Source organism: Capra hircus, chromosome 4 (assembly GCF_001704415.2).
Source record: "Capra hircus breed San Clemente chromosome 4, ASM170441v1, whole genome shotgun sequence".
Lineage (NCBI taxonomy): Eukaryota > Metazoa > Chordata > Mammalia > Artiodactyla > Bovidae > Capra > Capra hircus.
The window spans coordinates 21,158,496-21,181,725 of record NC_030811.1 but is presented as its reverse complement, the minus strand read 5'-3'; the positions used below and the strand labels follow the sequence as shown (position 1 = coordinate 21,181,725).

The 23,230-nt window shown below is 35.6% G+C and overlaps 1 protein-coding gene across 6 annotated transcripts in view; it reads right to left on the bottom strand.

The window, feature by feature from the left end:
* CNOT4 (CCR4-NOT transcription complex subunit 4) overlaps positions 1–23,230 on the bottom strand; it is a 149,285-nt gene that overhangs the window by 31,286 nt on the left and 94,769 nt on the right. For 3 of the 6 annotated variants that reach the window (XM_005679495.3, XM_005679497.3, XM_005679499.3), the window contains exons 7-9: positions 21,651–21,784; positions 3,081–3,138; positions 397–646 (exon numbers count right to left, since the gene is read on the bottom strand). In XM_005679495.3, the coding sequence (XP_005679552.1) occupies positions 397–646; positions 3,081–3,138; positions 21,651–21,784 (442 nt within the window). The remainder of the gene's footprint in view (positions 1–396; positions 647–3,080; positions 3,139–21,650; positions 21,785–23,230) is intronic. The other 3 variants (XM_005679496.3, XM_005679498.3, XM_005679500.3) reach the window with 1 other exon arrangement.

The window sequence follows — 23,230 nt, the reverse complement described above, 5'->3', positions numbered from 1 at the left end:
CAATTGAATGAAACTGGAAATGGTTCAAAATGCCAAAATATAACTTTTTATATTAACTAACATACTTTTTTTGTCAGCTAGGAAAACACTTTTTAAAATATAACTATATAAATACAAATCTAATTAAAAAGTGTAAGCCCTTACTATTAATACTTCTTAGAGGAATAAGTATTTGAATATTGAAAAAATGATCTAATCCTTCATTTCTGGAGAAATCTGTTAACACAGTAACTTCTAGATCATACAACTCTTACCCAAACCATCCAATTTCTTGCAATTTAAATGTTTACATTTTTATGAAAAAAGAAGAGGACAAAAACAGCATAACACCACACCCAGCGAAGGTCTGATTTTGGTCTAAGGATAATTACTGACACACGCAGTGTGGTTATGTACCTGATGTGAAGAGGCTCTGTGGCTCTGGTGCTGTAGGCCAGTCACTGGAAGTCTGTGGGGAGCTGGGGAAAGGAGGAAGCCCACTTGGGATAGGGTTGGGATGGCGAAAATTATCTGAGAATAACGACTGTGACTCAGTTACTGCTCCTTCAAAAGGAGACCGTGCACTGTGATTGGATGAACTGATGGGGATGACTGGATTGGATTTTGATAAACCAGGAGGTGGTGAAGGTGTATCACTGTTAGATATCTAAATAAAATAGGAAAAGAAAAGAATAATCAACATAAATTTATACTATATACAATAATAAGCCATAATTTAAAGGGCTTGCAATGAAAGGTACTAGAATAGTGATCGTCAAAAATGGGATACTTAAGAGACTTTTTCAGGACTGTATGAATTTTCAAAAAAATCCATCAACTTCGGACTTCCCTGACAGTCCAGTGGTTAAGATTCCACACTTCCACTGTAAGGAGCATGCAGTTTGATCCCTGGTAGGGAAACTAGAATCCCACATGCCACACAATGCAGCCAAAAAAGCATCAACTTACATATGTACTCTTTTATGTAACAAAACTGACCCTCCTGAAAAGACACAGCCAGTATCCTCTCCTTTTACAACCTAATTTCTCTCACTATTTCTTACTCTCTGGGATCTAACCAAAGTATTTTGCCCAAGAGCGAACACTTTCTGGAAGGCAAACACAACTTTATTAGAAATATTCAGATTAGTAATGACAGAGTGTCTGACTCTTAAGGACTACATTTTCTTTGGCAAACTAAGTGATTCCCAATACTTTGGTTTTAAACAAGACGAAAATATCTAATCAAGTTGTTTCCAAACACATCATTATAACTAATTTTTATAATAAATCTTAATATGATTCTTAGGTATTTAAAATCCAAGAGTTTGAAAATTTGAGTGATGTGGACATAATACTCTTTCTTCCATTTACTTATATATATGAACAAGATATCTCAGCACTGTTATTTAGAAAAACGAAAACACGATTAGATGGCTGCTGAAACATCTCCTTGTGCCAAAGGGTAACATTCATCCATGGATACAAGAAAACTAATTTAAAAAAGCCCTATCCACTTAATTAAGAAGTAAATTTCCAATATAATTTTAGCTTTTATGTTAAATGATTTTTTTAATTTAAAAAAATCAGGTCAAGGAGGATGTACAATTTCCGATTGTTAAAGACGAGGTTGTGTAAATAGATGAGGGAGTAACAAAACATTCTGATACTTATATCTCTTGAATACTAATTAAAAACCAATAAAACCTATTTATTAAAAAATACAAAAACTTATAATAAGCTGGAAATTACATCCTTTGTGGCTATTCTAAACTTATTATGAAAAAATATTTAATGTTAACTATCATACTGGATACAACTTTGAAGTTAACTGTTTGATTTAACCATTTCAAAGCCCAAAGTCATTTGAGGAATGAGGGAAACTTGGGGGAAAGGTCATTGAAAGAAACAGAAAATTAAAGTCAGTTTGGAACTAGCAGATACAAACTTATATATAAGGTGGATTAAAAGATCCTACTGCATTTCAGAGAGAATTATATTCAATATCCTAAAACATAATGGAAAAAAATATGAGACAATATATGTATAACTGAGTCACTTTGTTGTACAGAAATTAACACAACGTTGTAAATCAACTCAATAAGATTAAAAAAAAAAGAAAGTTAAAGTTGACAACAAGGGACAGGGGAGCACAGGACAGAGAAACAACTCAAAATTAAGAATGCAGAAGGCATGTTAGTCTGGGACCATTTCATGTAAGGTCAAAAAGACCAAGAATATCAGGGATTCTAAGGACACTGATGTATTGGTACATAGCAGAGTAACATATTTTATTTTCTCGGGCTCCAAAATCACTACAGATGGTGACTACAGACATGAAATTAAAATTTTCCTTGGAAGAAATGCTATGACAAACCTACACAGCATATGAAAAAGCAGAGACATTACTCGGCTGCCAAGGGTCCAAACAGTCAAAGCTATGGTTTTTCCAGTAGTCATGTACAGATGTGAGAGTTGGACCATAAAGAAGGCTGAACACTAAAGTATTGATGCTTTCAAACTGTGGTGCTTGAGAAGACTCTTGAGAGTCCCTTAGACTGCAAGGAGCTCAAACCAGTCAATCCTAAAGGAAATCAACCCTAAATACATATTCACTGGAAGGACTGAAGCTGAAGCTGAAGCTCCAATATGTGAAGAGCTGACTCACTGGAAAAGACCCTGATGCTGGGAAAGATTGAGGGCACGAGGAGAAGGGGACAAGAGAGGATGAGATGGTTGGATGGCATCACTGACTCAATGGACATGAGTTTGAGCAAACTCCAGGATGGAGAAGCCTAGAGTGCTGCAGTCCATGGGGTCGCAGAGTCGGACATGACTTAGGGACTTGAACAATGAACAGCAACTGTAACATATGGTCATAATGATACTTCTGCATCATCAAGAAAGAGTTACATTATGCTCTATTCTATGGAGAAAAAGACGGCTAATTACTATATATTTAACAAAGATGTTCACTAAAAGTGTTTTTAAATTGTTTAAATATTTAAAGTATTTTTCACTATCTAGAAAATTCACTTGCATAGAAGGACTTATTTCAGCAGATGGTAGGTAAATAAGGGAATACAGTATCACAATCTTACCTGCTGAGAATTATCACCATTCCCTATGCTGAGAGAATCAGAAGGTTTGTCAATAGGGCTGCAAAAAAATAAAAATCAGAGTAAATTTATTCTCCTACAACCAAAGCCTGAAAAATAGACATTTTTTCATCTTAACATTTACTGAAGCACTCCGATGCAAAATATTAGGTTAGATGTTGGGGACACAAAGTGTAAGATAAAATCTCTATCCTTGAGCGACTTACAGTCTAATACAAGACTCTCCAAAAACGACAAGTGAAACCACAGTTTGGGGGGTGGGGAAGTATACTAATCCATTATTTAGTTTATGCCCATGATAAACATATTCCCCATTAAAATTCTGAAAAAATTCTACTTTTCTATGTGCTTAACAGAGGGCATAAAAGTCACTAAAATGTCATCTACAGGTTCTTAAAATCAATACATTTTTAATACTTCAATAGCCTAATCATAACTTTAAGAGAAGGCATATGTAAGTGTATACATATACCACATAAACACATACACACCACACATGACAAACAGAAAGAAACTTTCATGCCTCAAACAAAAGCAGTAAAATTTGATTTCCATAAGAGAAAAAGCAGTATCATAGTAAAGTAACACAGATCTAACTTCAAGTCCATTTTAACTCATCTGACTTAAACAAAAATCTTTATAAACATTACAACACTGCCCAAGCAAGCAATTTCTATATCAAACTTTAATCCAGCACATGAACAAAAGTTTTGGCACTCATATAACTAATACTTACTTCTGATATAATACTATAGTCAAAAAACTTAAGATTCCAAATAACTGAAAATTATTTTATTGCCTGGAAACATATAAAGTCACCTTACAAACCAACAACTTACTGGAAACATATTTGATCGCTTTGCAATAATTTCATAAGAACTAGTACCCAATCTGAATATCAAGTGCATCTTCTACAGAAACACTGCCAGATACTCTTAAATCTGACTGATAAGTATGAAATTTACTTGAAGAACACCTTTACTTATTATTCACAGTATATCAATAAATGAATTCATATTATTGTCAACAGGGTAATCCTAATAATTTTAAGATATAGTTCTGGGCCCACCAAATTTAGAGGTAGCTGGGTAACAAGACAGGTGCACAAGAAATATCAGTCAGTGTCAACTATTAAATGAACTGTTTAAACACTAAGTGCCATAAATCTTTAGAAGAAAGAGAAGCCACTCCAAGAGGGGCAACTGGGAAAAGTTTCCTAGGGAAGTTCAAATTTAACTAGGCCCTTAAAAAATATTTACACGTTAGAAAGAAGAGAAGTGGGGGCGGGGGGTGGCAGACAGCATTAAAGACAGGATTAGCAAGAATTTCAAGAATCAAAAGGTTGTAGAAAAGGTTGAGAGAAAGGTAATTAGTTTAGCTCACATACAGGATGATTTTAGCAATGGGAGGTAAGAAGAGAAAGACATAGAGGCCAAAGGAAATTTTTTTGAGCACAAAAAATAATACAAATAAGCAACGTTTTAGAAAGATTAATACACTTCAGTGGTATTAAATACACCTTGTTGTACAACTATCACTAACATCCATTCCCATAACTTTGAATTTTATAAAAATGAAATTCTATACCCACTGAACAACAACTCTCTATTTTTCCAATTTCCAGTATCTACTATGTACTTTGTTTTGATGACTCTGACTACTCTAAATGCCTTGTGTATAAAGTGTAACCACAGAGTATTTATTTTTTTGTGACTAGCTTATTTCATAAACAATAATGTTCTCAAAGTTCATGATGTTGTAATATACAGCAGAATTTCCTTCCTTTTTTAGGCCAAATACTATTATATTGTATATATGTACCATATTTTGTTTGTCCATTCATCCATCCATGGACACTGAAATTGCTTCTACATTCAAGCCACTGTGGGTAACGCTGCTATGACACAGTGTACAAATACCGCTTCAATATACAGCTTTCAATTCTCTTACATTTATATATATAAGTGGAATTGGTTGATCATATGGTAATTTTATTTTGAAATTTTTTGAGGAACTGCCATATTTTCTTCCACAAAGGCTGTACCATTTTAAATTCTCACCAACAGTACACAAGGGCTCCAATATCCCACATTTCTTCAAACACTTGTTTTCTGCTTTTTTGATGGTAGCTATAGCAAGTGTGAGGAGAATGGGTATAAGGAGGTATCTCACTGTAATTTTCAGTTGTATATTCATAATGAATAGTGATGTTCATCTTTTCATATGCTTAGTGGCCATCCACAAATCTTCTTTGGGAAAATGTCTATTCAAGTCCTTTGCCCATATTTGAATTTGACATTTTTGCTGTTCAGTTTTAGGAGTTCTCTACATATTTTGGTTAATAATCCTTAAAAGATTTACAATTTGCAAATATATTCTCCCATTCTGTGACTTGTGGATAGTGTCTTTTGATTCGTAATATTTTTAACTTTTCATGAAGTCCAATTTATCTATTTTTTCTTTTGTTACCTGTGTTTTTGGTGTTATATCCAGGAAATCACTACCAAATTCAATGTCATCAGGTTTATCCTACATTTTCTCTTAAGGTTTTCTGGGGGGCAAGGGGGTGTTTAAGGTCTTAAATTTAGGTGCTAGATCCATTTTGAATTGATCTTTGAATATGGTGTTAGGCAGGCAACCAACTTTACCCTTTTGCATGTGAATATCCAGTTTTCCCAGAACCATTTGTTGAAAAGACTGTCCTATCCTCAGCAGTCTAGTCTTAGTGACCTTGTCAAAAATCATTTAGCTATACATGAGTTAATATTTATGAGCTCTCTATTTCACTGGTCTGTAGACTATCTTTACGTCGATATCATACTATTTTGATTAACGCAGCTTTGTATAATTTTGAAACCAGGGAGTATGGATCCTCCAGTTTTATTCTTCTATTCAAGATTATATTGGCTATTTGTCCCTTGAGATTCTGTATGAATTTAGGATGGATTTTTCATCTGTTAAAAACTCTGGGATTTTTGACACGACTGGGATCTGTAGACAGCTTTGGGTAGAACTGACATTTTAATATGAAGTATCCCAAGCCATAAACATTGGTCTTTTCATTTATTTATGTGTCTTTTTAAATTTCTTTCAGCAATGTTTCATATTCTTATACAAGTCTTGCATGCGTGCATGTGTGCCAAGTCACTTCAGCCATGTATTTTATTCTTTTCTTACTGTGAATGAACTTGCTTTTGTAATTTCATTTCAGACTGTTCACTGTTCATGTATAGAAATGCAAATGATTTTTGTATGTTAACTTCATATACTGCTACACTGCTGAATTCATTTATCAGTTTTAACAGGTGTGTTATGTGTGTCTCTCTGTGTGTAATCATTAGGATTTTCTACGTATAAAGCCATACCATCTGCAAAGAGATGACTTTACATATTCTTTTCCAATTTAAATGCCTCTTCTTTTTCTTGGCTAATTGCTATGGCTAGAAAATGCAATACTATATTGAAGAGAAGTAGTGGAAGCAGGCATCCCATTCTTGCCTTGTTCCTCGTCTCAGGAAAAGCTTTAAACCTTGCCACCATAGAGTATGATGTTTACTTTGGTTTTCATATATGGCTCTTATTATGCCAAAGTGGCTTCCTATTTCTAGGTTGTTAACTGTTTTTGTCACAGGAGTGTTTGTGTCTGATGCTCCTTCTGCATCAATTGAGAGGATCGTATGGCTTTTAACCTACATTCTGTTGATACGGCATATTGTACTGTTCAAGTTTCATACATTAGACCATCCTTGCATTCCAGGAATAAATCACACCTGGTCTTGGCATTTACCCTGTTCAATGTGCTGACCTCTGTGAGCATTCTATTAAAGATATGTGCATCAGTGTTCATTAGGAGTTTGAAGTTTTCTTACAGTGTCTTTGGCTTTGGTTATCAGGGTGATGTTGGTCTCATAGAATTAATTAGGAATCATTCTCTTCTCTTCAATTTTGGGGAAAAGCTTGAAAAAGACTGCTATTAGTTCTCCCTTAAATACTTGGTAGAATTCAACAATCAAGCCATTAGGTCCAGAACTTTTCTTTGGTGGGAAGTTTTTAATTACTAATTCAATATGCTAACTGGTTATATTCATGCTTTCTATTTCTTTGTAACACAGTCATGGTAGGTTTTGTGTTTCTTGGAGTCATTTCATCTAGGTTATTCAATTTGTTGGTGTACAACTGTCTACAGTACTTTATATTTATTTCTGGAGAATTTGCAGCAATGTTCCCACTTCATTTTCTTATGTTAGTAATTTGAGACATTCTTTTTTTCTCAGTTCACCTAGCTAAAGTTTTGTCAGTTTTGTCGATATTTTTGAAGAGCCAACTTTTGGTTTCCTCAATTTTCTCCATTGTTTTTCTATACTCTATTTCACTTATCTCTGCTCTAATCTTATTTTCTTCCTTCTGCTAGCTTTGGGCTTATTTGTTCACTTTCCAGTTCCTTGAACTGTGAGGTCAGATTGTTGACTTGGGATCTTTTTTATTTTTCAATATAATATAGCACTTAGAGCTATAAATTTCCCCCTTAGCACCACTTTTGCTCCTTCCCAGAAGTCTCAGTATGCTGTGTTTTCATTTTCATTCATCTAAGTATTTTCTAATTTCCTTGAGATGTCTTTTTGAACCCATTAGTTGTTCAAGTGTTAATTTCCACACTTATGAATTTTCTAGGTTTCCTTTGTTAATGATTTCTAACTTTATGCCACTGTGGTCAGAAAATATACTTTGTATATTCATCTTTTTAAATCTACTGAGACTTGATTTGTGGCCTAACATATGGTCTATCTTGGAAAATGTCCCATGTACATTTGAGAAGAATGTGTATTCTATTGTTGAACAACAACACAAACATATACAGAATACTGTACCTAGTGTTCTGTATATGTTTGTGTTGTTTAAATCCTTTCCTTATCTTTTGTCTGGTTGTGTTATCCATTATTGTGGGTAAGTCTCTAGCTAGGATTGCAGAACTATTTCTCCCTTCAATTCTGTCAGGTTTTGCTTCATATATTTTGGTCACTAAGTGTGTAAATGTTTATCACTGTTCTATCTTCTTGCTGTACTGAAGCTTTTATTAATATATAATGTCCTTTTTGTCTCATTAATCTTTTTTATTTAAAGTCTATTTTGTCTGATATTAGAAGTAGTTTTTGTTTAGTTGCTAGTGGTGTCTGACTCTTTTGTGACTCCATGGACTGTAGCCTGCCAGGTTTCTCTGTCCATGGGATATTAGTAGAGCCACCTTTAATCTTTTTTGATTCCTATTTGCATGGAATATCTTCTCCCATTCTTGCAGTTTCAGCCTGTTTGTGACTTTGGGTCAAAAGTGAGCCTCTCATAGACAGCATATAGCTGGACTATGTATTTTTATCCATTCTGCCAATCTCTTTTGAATGGAGAACTGAACTCATTTACATTTAACATAACTGGCAGTAAGAAATTATTTATGTCATCATGCCATTTGTTTTCTATATGTCTTATAGCCTCCCCCCTCGTTTATTGCATTATTATTTTATGTTTAGCTTATTTTTCTGTAATGAAATGTTTCTTACTTCCTTTTGTGTATATTCTAGAGTTCTTTGTTGCTATCATGGGAATTACATTTAATATCCTAAAGTCACAACAGTCTACCTTAAACTTACACTAACTTAACTTTAACAATATACCAAGATTCATAGCTCCTTCCCTAGCCCTTTTGGTTACTGATGTCACAAAAGCGTATCTTCACACATTGTGTGCCCCCAATAATTCTTCTGAATGCAGTTTCTTAAATTACGCAGAAAACAAGATTTGAAGTCACAAAGCAGGGTAATATCAGCTTTTATACTAAAGTACTGGACCTTAAACATACTGCTCTTAAGATCTACAGGAAGAAAAAAGCATAGTTACAAACCACTGTTGTAACACTAGGTTTACTTTTATTGAGATCTTTATTTCTCCATACAGCCCTGGGGTATTGCTTAATCTTTTTATTTCATCTTGCAAGACTCCTTGAGTTTTTCTTGCAGGGCAGGTTTAGAGGTCCTGAATTCCCTTAGCTTCTGTTTATTTGGCAGTATCTTAGTGTCTCCCTCACTCTTTGAGAACAGTTTTTCTAGACAGAAGACTCTTGGTTGGTGTATATATATATTTTCTTTATAGCACTTCGAGTCTATCGGCCCAGTGCCTTCTGGCCTCCAAAGTTTCTAATAAGCAATCTGCTGATTAAGATTCCCTTCTATGTGATGATTTGCTTCTCCTGCTGCTTGCAAGATTCTCTTTTGTCCTTTGCCCTCTCTGATTATACTGTCTCAAGTATTTCACTGTGGGTCTCTGAATTCACCTTAATTATAATTTGTTAAGCTTCTTGGATGTTATACTCAGCAGACTTGGGAAGTTTTCAGTTGTTATCTCTTCAAATATTGTCTCTGCATCTTTATCTCTTCTCCTCTGAACTCCAATAATGCACCTGCTGGTCCCCTGGAATCCTATAAGTTCCTTAGGCTGTTCACCTTTCCTCAATCTTTGTGTGTTCCTCAGACTAGAGAATTTCCATCACCCTATCTTTAAGTTTGCTGATTCTTTCTTTTGTCTTCTCAAATCTGTCTTTGAATCCTCTAGAGTATTTTTTGTTTCAATTATTGTACTTTTCAGCTCCAGAATTTTTTTTTCAGTTTCTTTTAAATTTGTCTACCTTTTATTGATGTTTCCATTTTTCTTCATGCATCACTTTTCCTTCTCCACATCTTTCCTTAATTCTTTAAGAATCTGTAAGAGTTACTTTAAAGACCGTCCAGAATATCTGCCATTTAGGTCTTTTCCAAAGACAGTTTCTGTTGATTTATTATTTTCTTTTGAATGGATCATTCTTTTCTGTTTCTTTGTATGCCTTCTGATTTTTTTGTTTAACACTGTTCATTTGAATCTATCTAGTAACATGGTACCTCTGGAAATCAGATTCTCCCCTTTCCCCAGTGTTTGCTCTTTTTGTTACCAGTTGCTGTGTTTGTGTGTGTGTGTTTTTTTTGTTTTTAATTGTTGCAGGCTATCTCTGTACGGAGAATTAGTCTTAGCTGTAAACTTAAGGTCTTCTCAGGTCTTTTTTGAGCCTTCCCTGGACATGCAGAGTAACTTTCTAATTTTTTCCTTATATGTAGCTGTTTTTTAACGTCCTAGTCTTTTATGCTGAGGTCCCAAAAGGAGAAAAAGCAAAAATTAAAGGAGTATGGCAAGTGGGTATTAGTCCATCAAATTTTCTGGAAATCACTTCAGTCAGAGGAAGGGACTTGTAACTATGAGAGGAGTTACAACAATGCTTGCCTGCCTGTCTGTCTGCACCTGTAATCAGAAGCCATGATCAGCAATCAAAGCAGAAATCCTCAGTATTTGAGGACATGGTCCACTTTGTCCATCCTGTCTTCCACCAGCTATAGGCAAGCTGCTCTAGGAACATGTACACGACACCTGCTATGTGGCTAGGGATCGGGGTGGGAGGCTACTGTGCTGAGTGGAAGTTGACCAAAATTAACTGCCAAGTCTTTCCCTGAAAGTTGCAAGACTTCAAAAGACCTCAAGAGTTCAAGGACAGTTTCATTAGACAGATTCTGCAAGGGCAATTGCTGTCCAGGTGGAGAGGTTGGTTCCTGGTGCTATCTACTCTGTCACCTTCCCCACATTTGCACTGTTCTTGCAATAGGGAATAAGGGCTTAAAAACGAGAGGAAGGAGTAGTCATAGAAACAGAAAGATGAGAGCAAGATATCACAAAAGAAAATTTCAGTGTCTTCATCTTGGTTCACCTCCTCAATTATCACCATTAGAAAGCACTAAATAATAATTTTCAACTTAGATGAGGTCAATCTTGCTAATGTCAAGGGTACTATATGAAAATATTATAGCATTCAGAATTAAACCTTGAGACTGTTTCTGGATTACAACTGATTAGAATAATTTATAGCATCTTCCCCACCATACCAACTGCCGTTTCATAAACACTGATTCACAAATACTTAACACTTCATCTGGGAAGGTCTTATCAAAGATCTCTAGATCAAAATCTTTATATCAGTGTCATCAATTCAAAGACAGCTACTGAAAAATCAGGATCAGGGCAAGATTTAGTAAGCTTAAATCCCATTCAATTTTAGTATATTCTTCAATTTAAGACTAATTAACAAATTCAAGGAATAATAGATGACAACTTTAGGAATAACGATATAACTAGAAAGTTTTTTGTTATGTGGGTTGTAAAAAAAAAGTTTTTTGTTATGTAAAAAACATGGGTCAATTATAATTAAACCTGCCATAGTAAGCTCAACTATCAGTGTCAAAACGGAAAATAAAGATAGGGGAGTCCTTGCAAATGAATGTATAAACTCAACAGAAAGAAAAAGTATATTTCCCAAGTCTAACTGCAATAAATGTACACTTCTTGCACTCTGATGGCTGAACAGAAAACATGTATCTGAGAGTTACCACTAACCAGTAAAAGTTCTCACAACTCTCCTGGGTTCGGGTGTCCAAATTCCTTCTTCATTAAGCTCTGTCATACTAATAAAATTTTCAACATACATCCACCCATTATCATGCCAAGAAAGTTAAGAAAGGAAAGCAAATATAAATATCACATTTACTAATGAAGATAGAGACCTATTTCTTAGGGTTCCATGGGAATGACTCTAGAACAAGCTCCAGCTCCAGTTCAGGTCCTGGGTTTGGTTCTGGCTTTCTTTGTGATATCATGCCTAGAGTACACTCTACTGCTCCAGCCCTGCTCAAGCAGTGACTCTAACTTCAGGCTTAGCTCTGGCCCCCTGTGCCAGTCTGGGCTCCCCCCTAATGATTCCAGTTCTGCCTCTAGTGGTTGTTTTAGCTCATCCACTTGTCTCTTAGAGACCACAATGAGCCTATGTTTCAGGTATTTCCTCTGTTCCTGAAAATTAACTTCCTCCTATAACTGCACCCAAAAGCCTCATCCCTCGGGCTTCAGGAGTGGAGAAGTACAGCAGGTTCTCAGGTAAGTTCTCCTCAAAGAGGCTGTTAGTAGTTGATGACTTCAGCTAGCAAGAATGACGGGAGTACATTCCTGCTGCACTTCATCATCATTCAACCAGGAGCAGATAATGCCCCCTTCCAATGATTCATTGAAGTACAGCAGAAAGGTGCCACAGATGGTCTTCAGAAGCTGGCATCCCTGGCAGTGCTACAAAAGAACTGCTGATTCTAGGGGTTTGAACTGACCAGACTGAACCAAAGAATCAAGGACCAGGCAATCAAGAGTAGGTTCACATTAGAAACAATCATCAAAGAGAGGGTGTCTTTTTCAGCTCCTGCTTCAGATCCTGGTAGTTGTATCCGACCATGAAGCTGATAATGTGCACTTCCTGTTGAACCCAGCAGTTCCCTACTGTTGCCCTTTCCAGAACCACCTGAACACTGCTCCGGAGTCAGGGAGCCAAAGACCCAAATTAAAATCTGACTCTGCTTCTTCTTGGGGCACAAAGTTTTCTGGTTTGAAGTCAGAAGGCTGAACTTCTATAAACTTTGTACAGCTGGTCATCAACATCCATGGGTTCCACCTATTCAAATTCAAGAATATTCAGAGGAGAAAAATTCCAGAAAAGTTCCAAAAAGCAAACTTGGATTTCCCTTGTGCCAGCAACTATTTGCCTAACATTTACATTGCATTAGGTATCATAAGTAATCTAGAGATGATTTAAAGTATACACGAGGATGTGTGTAGGTTATGTGCAAATATCACACCATTTTATATAAGGGACTTGAGCCTTCGAGGATTTTGGCATCCTAAGGAACCAATCTCCATGAATACCAAGGGAGGACTATAATTGAGGAAGATTACAGTCAGTGGAGACTTCCACAGTCAGTGGAGACTTCCACAGTCAGTGACCCACAGCCTTCCTGGAATCTCTTCAGCAGCCTTGTTTGAACAGTAAACTTCCTCCCAGCCTTGAGGATGAGGGGCCAGTGGGGAGTTCAGGCATTGCACAGCTGGGTTTCTACCACAGAGGCTTTGTGGAATAGACGTAAAAGCAACTCTCTGTATGGGACCTTTCAGAGGTCCGCCCCTTGGGTCAGAGGGTCATCCTCATATATATAACTGAGCAACTCAATTCCATCAGCTTCTTCAGGTGAAACAACAGCTTAGCTGTGAACATTTCTCCAGCCAATCCAGCCAATGGTTCACGGGCACTGCACTGCAGGCGTTGTGCTGCTGGACAATCCATGCCTCCACTTCAACAGCAATACTTTAATTAGGGTAATTGGCCCAGTAGTCCTTTGGATGCATCCAACGCCTCCTTACTCCTTTAAACTAGTTCACTGAGAATTTCCTAAAAAAGCTGCTGCTGTATGGTCTGACAGGGGTCCAAAAAGGGTATCCTCACTGGGTCTGGCTCTTATATTGGAGGCAAAAGACATCCTGCTGGCATTTCAGTTGGCTGATGGATTTTACCAGTTTCTCCATCAAGCCCTTAATTCCAGGGTCCAGGATTCAATCTCATGCTGCTGGCTTTCCACAGGTTCTTTGAGGTCTTCCTCTCCTTGCTTCGACTGAGCCCTTTGAGCCTGGAGCAGAATTAAAGAGATCAAAGATCATCTCAGCCGATTAGGTATGGCCCCAAGAAAGGCCAGAATGTCCCAACAGAATTTTAGCAAGTTGGGCTGTAGTAACAAACACGCAAGGTCCTGGCTGCAGTGGCTACACTCATAGTTCAGTTGGTTTAAGAAGTGGAAGAACAGCATGTTAGCCTTGGAACCATCCTTGTCCAGTAACAACATGAAGAGAGAGAAATCAAGACACTTGAATCACACAGTTGACTGATAAGCACTGGTTTCAAGTGGGATTAGGAAATTCTAATAGGTAGTTAGGTTTCATAAAAAGTGAAACATAAGAAAGTGAAGAGGAACTGAAAAGCCTCTTGATAAAAATGAAAGAGTGAAAAAGCTGATTTAAAACTCAACATTCAAAAGACAAAGATCATGGCATCCAGTCCCATCATTTTACGGGAAATAGATGGGGAAACAATGAAAACAGTGACAGGCTTTACTTTCTTGGGCTTCAAAATCACTGCAGATGATGACTGCAGCCATGAAATTAAAATACACTTGCTCCTTCCTTGCAAGAAAAGCTATGACCAACCTAGACAGCATGTTAAAAACAACAGATATTACTCTGTTGACAAAGGTCCATCTAATCAAAGCTATGGTTTTTCCAGTAGTCAGGTGGGAGTTGGACTATAAAAAAAGCTGAGCGCCAAAGAATTTATGCTTTTGAACTGTGGTGTTGGAAAAGACTCTTGAGAGTCCCTTGGACTGCAAGGAGATAAAGGCAGTCAATCCTAAAGGAAATCAGTCCTGAATATTCATCAGAATTGATGCTGAAGCTGAAACTCCAATTCTCTGGCTACCTGATGTAAAGAACTGACTCATTGGAAAAGACCCTGATTCTGGGAAAGATTGAAGGCAGGAGGAGAAGGGGGTGACAGAAGACGAGATGGTTGGATGGCATCACCAACTCGATGGACATGAGTTTGAGCAAGCTCCGGGAGTTGGTGATGGGCAAGGAAGCCTGGTGTGCTACAGTCCACGGAGTCACAAAGAGTGGAACACAACTGAGCAACTGAACGGAAGTTAGGTTTCATAACACAATCAAGGTATTATTTCTAGAAGGTAATGCTGTGTGTATAAATCCCTGTAGATAAAAATTTGTAAACATGTTTTCATACAGTCTCACTAAAATTTTTTTTTTAATTCTAGTCCTAAATAGTTCTGAAATCTATGGTGAAATTACAGATTTCTCAGGACTAAATATTTTCCAGTTAACCCAACAGTTGGAATCTGGTGCTATGGAGCTTTGTAAAATATAAACATTAATATTTATTTATTTAAAGTATAGAGTCTATATCTAGATTCTGTCCTTGGAGATTCTGACTCAGTCCAAATTGAGATATTTGGTGTCTGAAGATCACTGTTCTAGTGGAAAAGGAATACAGTGAAAAAGTATCAAGTGTCCTCAAAGTCTCTGAAATTATTAGGCTTTAGAGCTAGAAGGAATCATTAACATCAAATTTAAATACTGTTTTACAGTTAAAGAAACCGAATTCACAACTACTTGCAAAGTGCCTCTCTCTGGATCTTCAGATACTCAGCCAACTTTGCTAGCTTCTAACTGGCCCACTGGGTAATTTTTGAGTTTGATTTCCTTTAATTTCCTTGGTGGTGACACCAACCAAATTCCTAAAGATAGTCTCTTGGCTGCTTTCTAAAAATTATAACATAAAACAAGCAATTATGTAGTAGAAGAAACAGAGAAAAAATCATTTTCAAGGACTGGGAGTTGGATAAGAAAAATAGTGAGGTTTATTTTCCTGGTTTATCATATTCAAAAGATAAAAATAGTCTTCAAGGTTGTACTAATTTTTGTTGCATTTTGAACATAAAGTAAAATTTAAGGCAAATGTCAGTATAATGGACATTTACAAATTTCTGTTGTGTTACTATATACCCAAGTACATACTTATACTGCTCCTAAATATTCCCTTATTCGTTGAGAATAATTCACTTTAATTTTTCATGCTCGCCAAAGTCTTAAATAACTGAGATAAACATTTGCTACTGCAAAGGACAAATTTAAGTTACAGACAGGAAGCTTGCTTTTAAAGACTTTATTTTGATACAGGGGCTTCAAATACACATTGACACTAAAATTACTTTGCTAGTAAAATATGGCCACATCTTAAGTTACATGACACAATTAACATGGCAAGAAAAAAATGCCTCAGGAAACCTAGACTGATTGTAGTTGGCAAGTATGATTCTAACTGCAAGTTTCTCATAACTCTAAGACATACCAAATATGAAAGAAAATAAATGCTTTTATTACTGGTAAGCACAAAAAATTATCCTTAATATTAAAACTGAAAGATGGACATCCACCATCCTAAACATCACAGACTATTGCAAGCTTTCAAAAACAAAAAGTAAAATATCCATCTATTCATTATAATTTTGTATTTCAGTAATAAAGTTTGATCTTAAAAAGATATTTGACGTGTCTTTTCTTCTAAGAAATAAAGGCACCAAAAACTTCGATCTCTAACCCATTCCTACCAATCCCCACCCTTCCCCTCCTTTCCTTGCACTTATTACAACCACCCTCCAGAAAAAATACCATGGCTCTCTAAACTTTTAGAAAATAATCTACTTCAGTGGCGCAAGATACCAGAGCTGACTATTTTTCCAGTATGTATGTGCACATGTGCAGTAACTTTATATATCCAAATATATCATGGGACTAAGTAAGATTTCTTAAGAAAAATAAGGAAAGACTGAGAAATAAGTTCAGAAAAATCTCATAATTCATGAATTTTAATATAAAAACCCAATTTTAGCAAACTTTATCACCTACTTAATTTAACAGTAAGCAGCCTTAGCTTTATACAAAAATAAAAGTTCAGAACTGTAAATAATTTACCTACTTCAAAAGACGGAATGCCTTACTGGGGGGTCCACTTTACAAAAACAATGTAGGCTACCTTTCATGACACTTGTCCATACTTTGAGAATTACTGCTTTATACTGCTCTTAAATTCACCTCTATAGGTATCTACATACACCAGTAATTTATAACTATTTTTAGGTCATGGATCCTCCCTCCAAAAAAGTATACACACACACACAAACACACACAATTTTACCTAAGATTTCAGAGTTTGCAGATATTCAGAAGTCTATATATGATTTAATACATTCTACTCAAGACTATTATATACAATTATCTGGACCATATCCTTTCTAAATTTCAGGGGTTTACCAAATTATATTAGGACAGAAGAATACGATTCAGGCAGTGCCTACTTCCATTCTGTTAAATAAATAAGGCACTCTCATTATGCCTTCAGTCTATTAGAGCTTATATTTGACTCTCAATATAAATATAGCTGCATATAGTTTTTAAAAATACACCTTTTCCTTCAATGTGATAAAATGGACAAATTTCTAGAGAAATTTTCTTTTCACCATTTCTTTAGCTTATCCTCTACTGCCACCAATCTGTGGTTTAGGGAAGGTTTTGCTTAAACCTTCCCTGAGATTAATAGTACATCCATTATATTTATCCTGAGTATAAGCCTTAAGTACCAGAGATCTTCAAGGTCAAACCACATACAGTTATGGCACAGTTTAACTGATTTAGTTTGACTCACGATAGAGTTTTTAATTCATGTTAGAGTCTTAAATTTCACCTCTTCTAGATTAAGAAATGGCACAGTGGAAGAATGAGCTTGGGCTTAAAACTGACAGACTTTTGGTCAGAATCTGGTCTATCACTTATTTGTGGAGGATACTGGTAAATTACCTAAACTCTCTGAGATTTAGTATTCTTGCCAGCAGTAAGATAACAATGATGTCTACCACACAGAACTACTAAATGAACACAGAAAATATCATATTTTTATTCAACCTTCTTTCTACCTGAATCTAAAGCTGAATATCTCAATTCCTTCAATGGTGTCTTCTCTGAGTCACAACATCAAGTCATAAACTTGACTTGCGTGATCTGCACATTTCATAATCTGTCCCCCAAGGTAAGCAGACCTATACACTGTCCTGGGCATACAGCAGCCATTTAGCTACTACTACCCTGTCTAAAGGATTTCCCTGGTGGCTCAGATGGTAAAGCGTCTGTCTACAATGCAGGAGACCTGGGCTCGAGCCCTGGGTTGGGAAGATCCCCTGCAGAAGGAAATGGCAATCCACTCCAGAACTATTGCCTGGAAAATCCCATGGACAGAGGAGCCTGGTAGGCTACAGTCTAAGGGGCCGCAAAGAGTTGGACACACTGAGCGACTTCACTTTCACTTTCACCCTGTCTAAGTCTTTGATTGGTGCACAAATAGTACCTCAATGTAAATAAAGGTATTTCAAAGCCCTGAACTTAAAAACAGAATATCCAGTCCTTAAGCATCACTACTGCATGGCTCCCTTACTTCCCCTTCTCTACATTTTTATTCATCATTTCAAAATAACTAATAGAAAAACAGCGTATCCACAGTCAAAACCCAATCTGACTGATATACTCTCAAACCCATAATAATGGAGGAATGTGTGTGAAGAACAAATGATACACACCCTCTAATTAATTATTCATTTAAGTGATAGAGGAATAAGACATATTATAGAAAATTTCACTTACTAACATTAATGTGTATCAAGGGACCATGTTGGGGTTCCGTGATGATTAGTAGCTATGATATTCTTAATATTTATAATCTGGCTTAATTACAACTGAGAAAAGTACATTTCAGTTTAATGTCAATATATAAATTTTCAAGTTTTGCTTTCTTGAAATTCTTCTAAAACTGCTGCTCACTACATAGGAATGCCAAGAAAAGAAGAAAAGGGGCCATTCTTTTTGTCCCCAGAAAGTTTAATTCTCAACTCGAGTAAGAAAAATGTTCTCTCTCTCAGGTACGACCACAGCAAGAGTTGTACTGCTCTTCATTCTAACTTGGCAGGTCTTGTCTGAGGGAAGAAGAAAACTTGTCTACAAATTCATCCCTACCTGTACCCTGTATGGTGGTAAGGTACAAGTGGAGACCAAAGCAGACGTTCAGTAATATTGACAGTCAAACTTACTCTCTGGCAGGGGTTGGCATGCAAAGGAAACAAGCTATAGGAGCTTGCCAAATAAAACAAAACACCAATAACTCTATGTAACCTAGGCCATCAACTATCCTTAATAAATCCTGGGGTGGGGGGTGTGTGTGTGTGCCTTGCATTAAATAAACAAACAAACAAAAAAAAACGAAAAAAACCCTCCTCCCGCTCTCAAAAATCCTTCATTTATCATGTACTTATGTTAAACAAAGGTAACCATGTCAAAATCTATTCTGGTCCCAGCTAAAGTTCAGTTGCACTGATTTTGGCCAAAGTTACTAAATAGGTATACTGTTTCAATTCCCCCCTTTCTTTTCTCCCCTACAACTTGTGGTTGCTATGACACTCCTCTCCTGTAATTGAAACAATTATAAATGTGCTCTGACTATACTTTATATGAAGGCAAAGTTAATAAAATATTAGTAAATCTATATTAATAAGTGATCACAAAAACATAAGTTAAAGACAGCTAACTACTGTTAAAATGCTGAAAAGACACGTTGGTAAATTCCAATTTTCACTTCTGATATAAAGAAAAAAGCCCAATAAATTAAAAATAATAAGGTGTTTTCATATTGTGATTATACCACTTTCTGATACTGTTGCTTAATTTTTAGTTCCTAGAGATTCTTAGACAGGAAGAAGTAATGGTAGGAGATTTGATTTTAAAATGCAGGGAAAAGACCAAAAACAACTTTCTTGAGTGACACAGAAGACTTAAATATTTTGAAACAAATAGACTTGGTCAACTAATGGGGGAAGCTAGCCTATATACTGCACAGAAAACACTTAAATACACCAATAAAACATGGCAAAGAGATATGAATTCATGGTGCACAAGAAGTTCAGTATATTAATCAAATATAAATTAAAGCAAGAAAGATTTTATCAAATTTGGCAAATGTGCAGAAAAAAATTCAAGGAAAATACTCATTATCATTGACTTAGCAGTTTTAAGAGCATCAAAACTATAACCAAAATGTTTACATGAAAAAACATTTATCACAGTGTTATAAATAATAGCACCAAAATGAACGTAAGATAATATACACCAGTAGGAGATTGGTTTAATAAATGTGCAATACTCACATATAATGGAATACTACACAGTCATAAAAATTATGTTTTCATAACATGGGAAAATATTCATAATAATGGGTATTAAATTTTAAAATGTAACAAACCAATGCAATTTTCTGTATATATACATTCACAGAAAGGAAAAGGACTACAAGGAAACACACACTGCAAGGAAGATACACCAAATCATTTTAGTAAAAACGTCTGAGTATTGAGATCACATACAGTATTTACTTTCTTCTTTATGCATTTGTATATTTTTCAGCTCTCCTTCAATAGCAACATTACTTTTATATTCAGGGAATAACAAAATGCTGTCACAAAGAGATAATCTAAAATTTACATTTCTGCTCTGCATTCTCTAGGGGCTATAAACCCAGAACATGACTTTAATTAGAATGACAACACTTTTAATGAGAATAAAGACGTGTATTTAAAAGCATCTGAAATAAATTTTTACCACAAATTCTTACATAATGTACTACAAAGTTAGCAACCAATGAGGTAAATAACAGCATAGGTTCTTAATAAAATAAACATATGGGTAGGTACAAAAAGATCAATGGAAAGGGTCAAAGTTTATCAACCTCCAAAGATTTTAGACTTAACTTTTTCCTTAGCTTTGATAAAATAAATTTCATGTAGTTTATTATATAATAATTTTATGTTTTGCTCTATGGCCACCTATATATTTATAAATATATATGTACATATGTGTGTGCAAATAAAAGGAAGTTTTAAAATTTGAATTGCATTTATAAATAATCTTTACTATCAAAGTGAATAAACTTAACAAGGACTTCTCAGAATTTAAATATAAGAACAAGTTTTGAAGAAACTGACTCTAACAACAATCCATGTGGTTATTATTAGCTACGCTTAAAAATGACCCTTACATTATTCTAGTGCTAAATAGACATGGGACTGTAAAGGGACTATGTAATACCCAGACCTTTAAAGCATCATTTAAACAAATGTAACTTTGGAATAAATTTTTTAAAAGAGAAAACTGACCTATTTGATTACAGCTATTTACTTTAGATGAATTCACTTTACAGAAGTTAGACTTACCAAATTAAAAAAAAATAACACCAAGATCCTAACACAAATGTAAGATAATTCAGAATAAAGTGTAACCCCCAAATTATCATTTTTATTAATCATATCATTTTCTGACAGGCCAAACCCAAATACAATCCAAGATGTGACGATCACCATATCAGAATGAGATTCGATACATAAAATTATAAATTTGTTTAAATAGGAACAGAATATAGGTCTATGCAAAAACAAGCTGTCTCCAAGATGAAAAAGATCTGTATATGGGATACCCTCCTCACTCAGAGGACATAAGACTTTGGTGATTCCTGAGACAAGACAAACATGAATACTTGTATCCCCAACACAAAACGCTTCAGATTAATACCCTCTGTCCCTTTTACAGTATTTTGTGCCGCCCCCCCGCACCCCACCATTACATCAGGAAGGAAACCTCCATTACGTGACAAGAGCCTTTTAATAACCCACATCTCTTAATTTCCCTTTTTATCAAGGAGAGTGTTCCTGGGGCTCAGGGTAGTCTGCAAATCAATGCAAAGGGGAAGCATCGAGAGGCTCATCTGAAGTATTACCAGGGAGCAGCAGGCAGCAAATATTCAAACCCAGAAATTGTGACTCAACATTTCCTACAGTACAACAATTCTGCACAAATGACAGACACTGTCAAGAAGGATCCTGCCTGAAAAAGATGCAGAATGAAAAGAGAAGAATGATAGACAGGAAGGTTAAGGTATTTGATTACACTAGTATCGGTACTTACGTATCATACCTCTGCAGTGGCGTCACTTTGTTCTTATTCTTATCAACTGAACCCGTAGACAGTTGAAGGAAATTGGGGTTTAATTTATATAATTCCTGAAGGAGCTTCTGTTCATATTCTTGGTGTTTACCCGCCTAGTGGAAGAAGAAATTAAAACTGCAGTGGGACTCACAAAGTGGCTGGTAGAAAATGCTGATGTACTTTCTGAATTATTAAAGCTATCCTAAATAAAATACATAAGGATTTGTCACAGTGTCAGAGAAACCTGTGAGGAAGATGTCACAGAACTTCTAGACCTATGAAAGTTCTTTCAACAAAACTACAGGAAACATATTCCATTAATTAAGCGTATCATCGACCACTTTATGTGGAGAAAAAAACATGTTAACGGACAACATTTTTGCTAGCTTAAAAAACTAGAGGGGCTCTTTTAAATTTACTTCCCCATCTTTCTACAAAAGAATTAAGTTTTTTTAACAGGTCATTGCAGAATTTTCTGAAGATCACTGGAAAATCAATCTCTCTTTTTAGAAGAGATTAACACTAAAAGTAACTCAAGGATGAAGGATTTTACTATATTTTTCATTATATTTTAGTCTATTTCCTAAGACTAAGCAACACATTTACATAAAAATGAATACATTTAAACGTTGGACCAGAAGATGGCAATTTAGAGCCAGCCGCTTTGTTTTTGTAAATAAAGTTTTAAGGGAACAGTAATGCTCGTTCATTTACATATTATCTATGACCTTGTTGGTGCTACAACAGCAAATCTGAGAGACCATGTGACCAGAAAAACTAAAACATTGACTAACTGTCCCTTTACAGAAAAAGTTTGCCAATCCCTGCTCTATACATGACAAAGAGAGCTCTGTATTTCCTGGAGTTGGTAGCTCTCTATCAAAATGCAGTGTTACAAACATGATGGAAGAAATCAGACAATTGACTGTGCAACTAGTCACACACAAAATAAATTACAATGAAACTACACTGAATAACTTTCTATTCTTTGCATGTATATTATGACTGCAAGGACATTTTTACTTACCTTCGGGGTTGTTAATTATTTTTAAAGTGTGATCTAAAGAGATGTTACGGGAAAACCAAAACCAGAACAGATCAAAACAAAAACAAAGCAATAAAAACAAGGGAAGTATGTGATCCAGCACAACTGTCTCATATACACTGCACAACGCATCACTCCCTGTTCTGACAGGGCTCTTGCCTGTTCAACTATACAAATATTTCATATGGTACTGAATTTTGAGTTATGCAGTAACAAGGAAAGACCTAGTTTTTGCCATGATATAATTTGTCCGTTTCCTTTCTACACTGAGGAAATGTTTTAATGAAGAAACTCCCTTTCAAAGTAATTTTAAACTCAAAGAAGAGAGAGATTAATACAGGTCAACAATATGAAATGAATTTTAAACTGTCAAGAAAAAACACAGTTTAGATGTGGATTTTAAAAAACAGCCCTAAAAATTCTTTCTGTAAGCACTACTTCAGGAGATATTATGACTTTCATTAGCCACAAAGAGTTCAAACTGGTATTCAAATGGTTTAACAGGGGCAGTTTA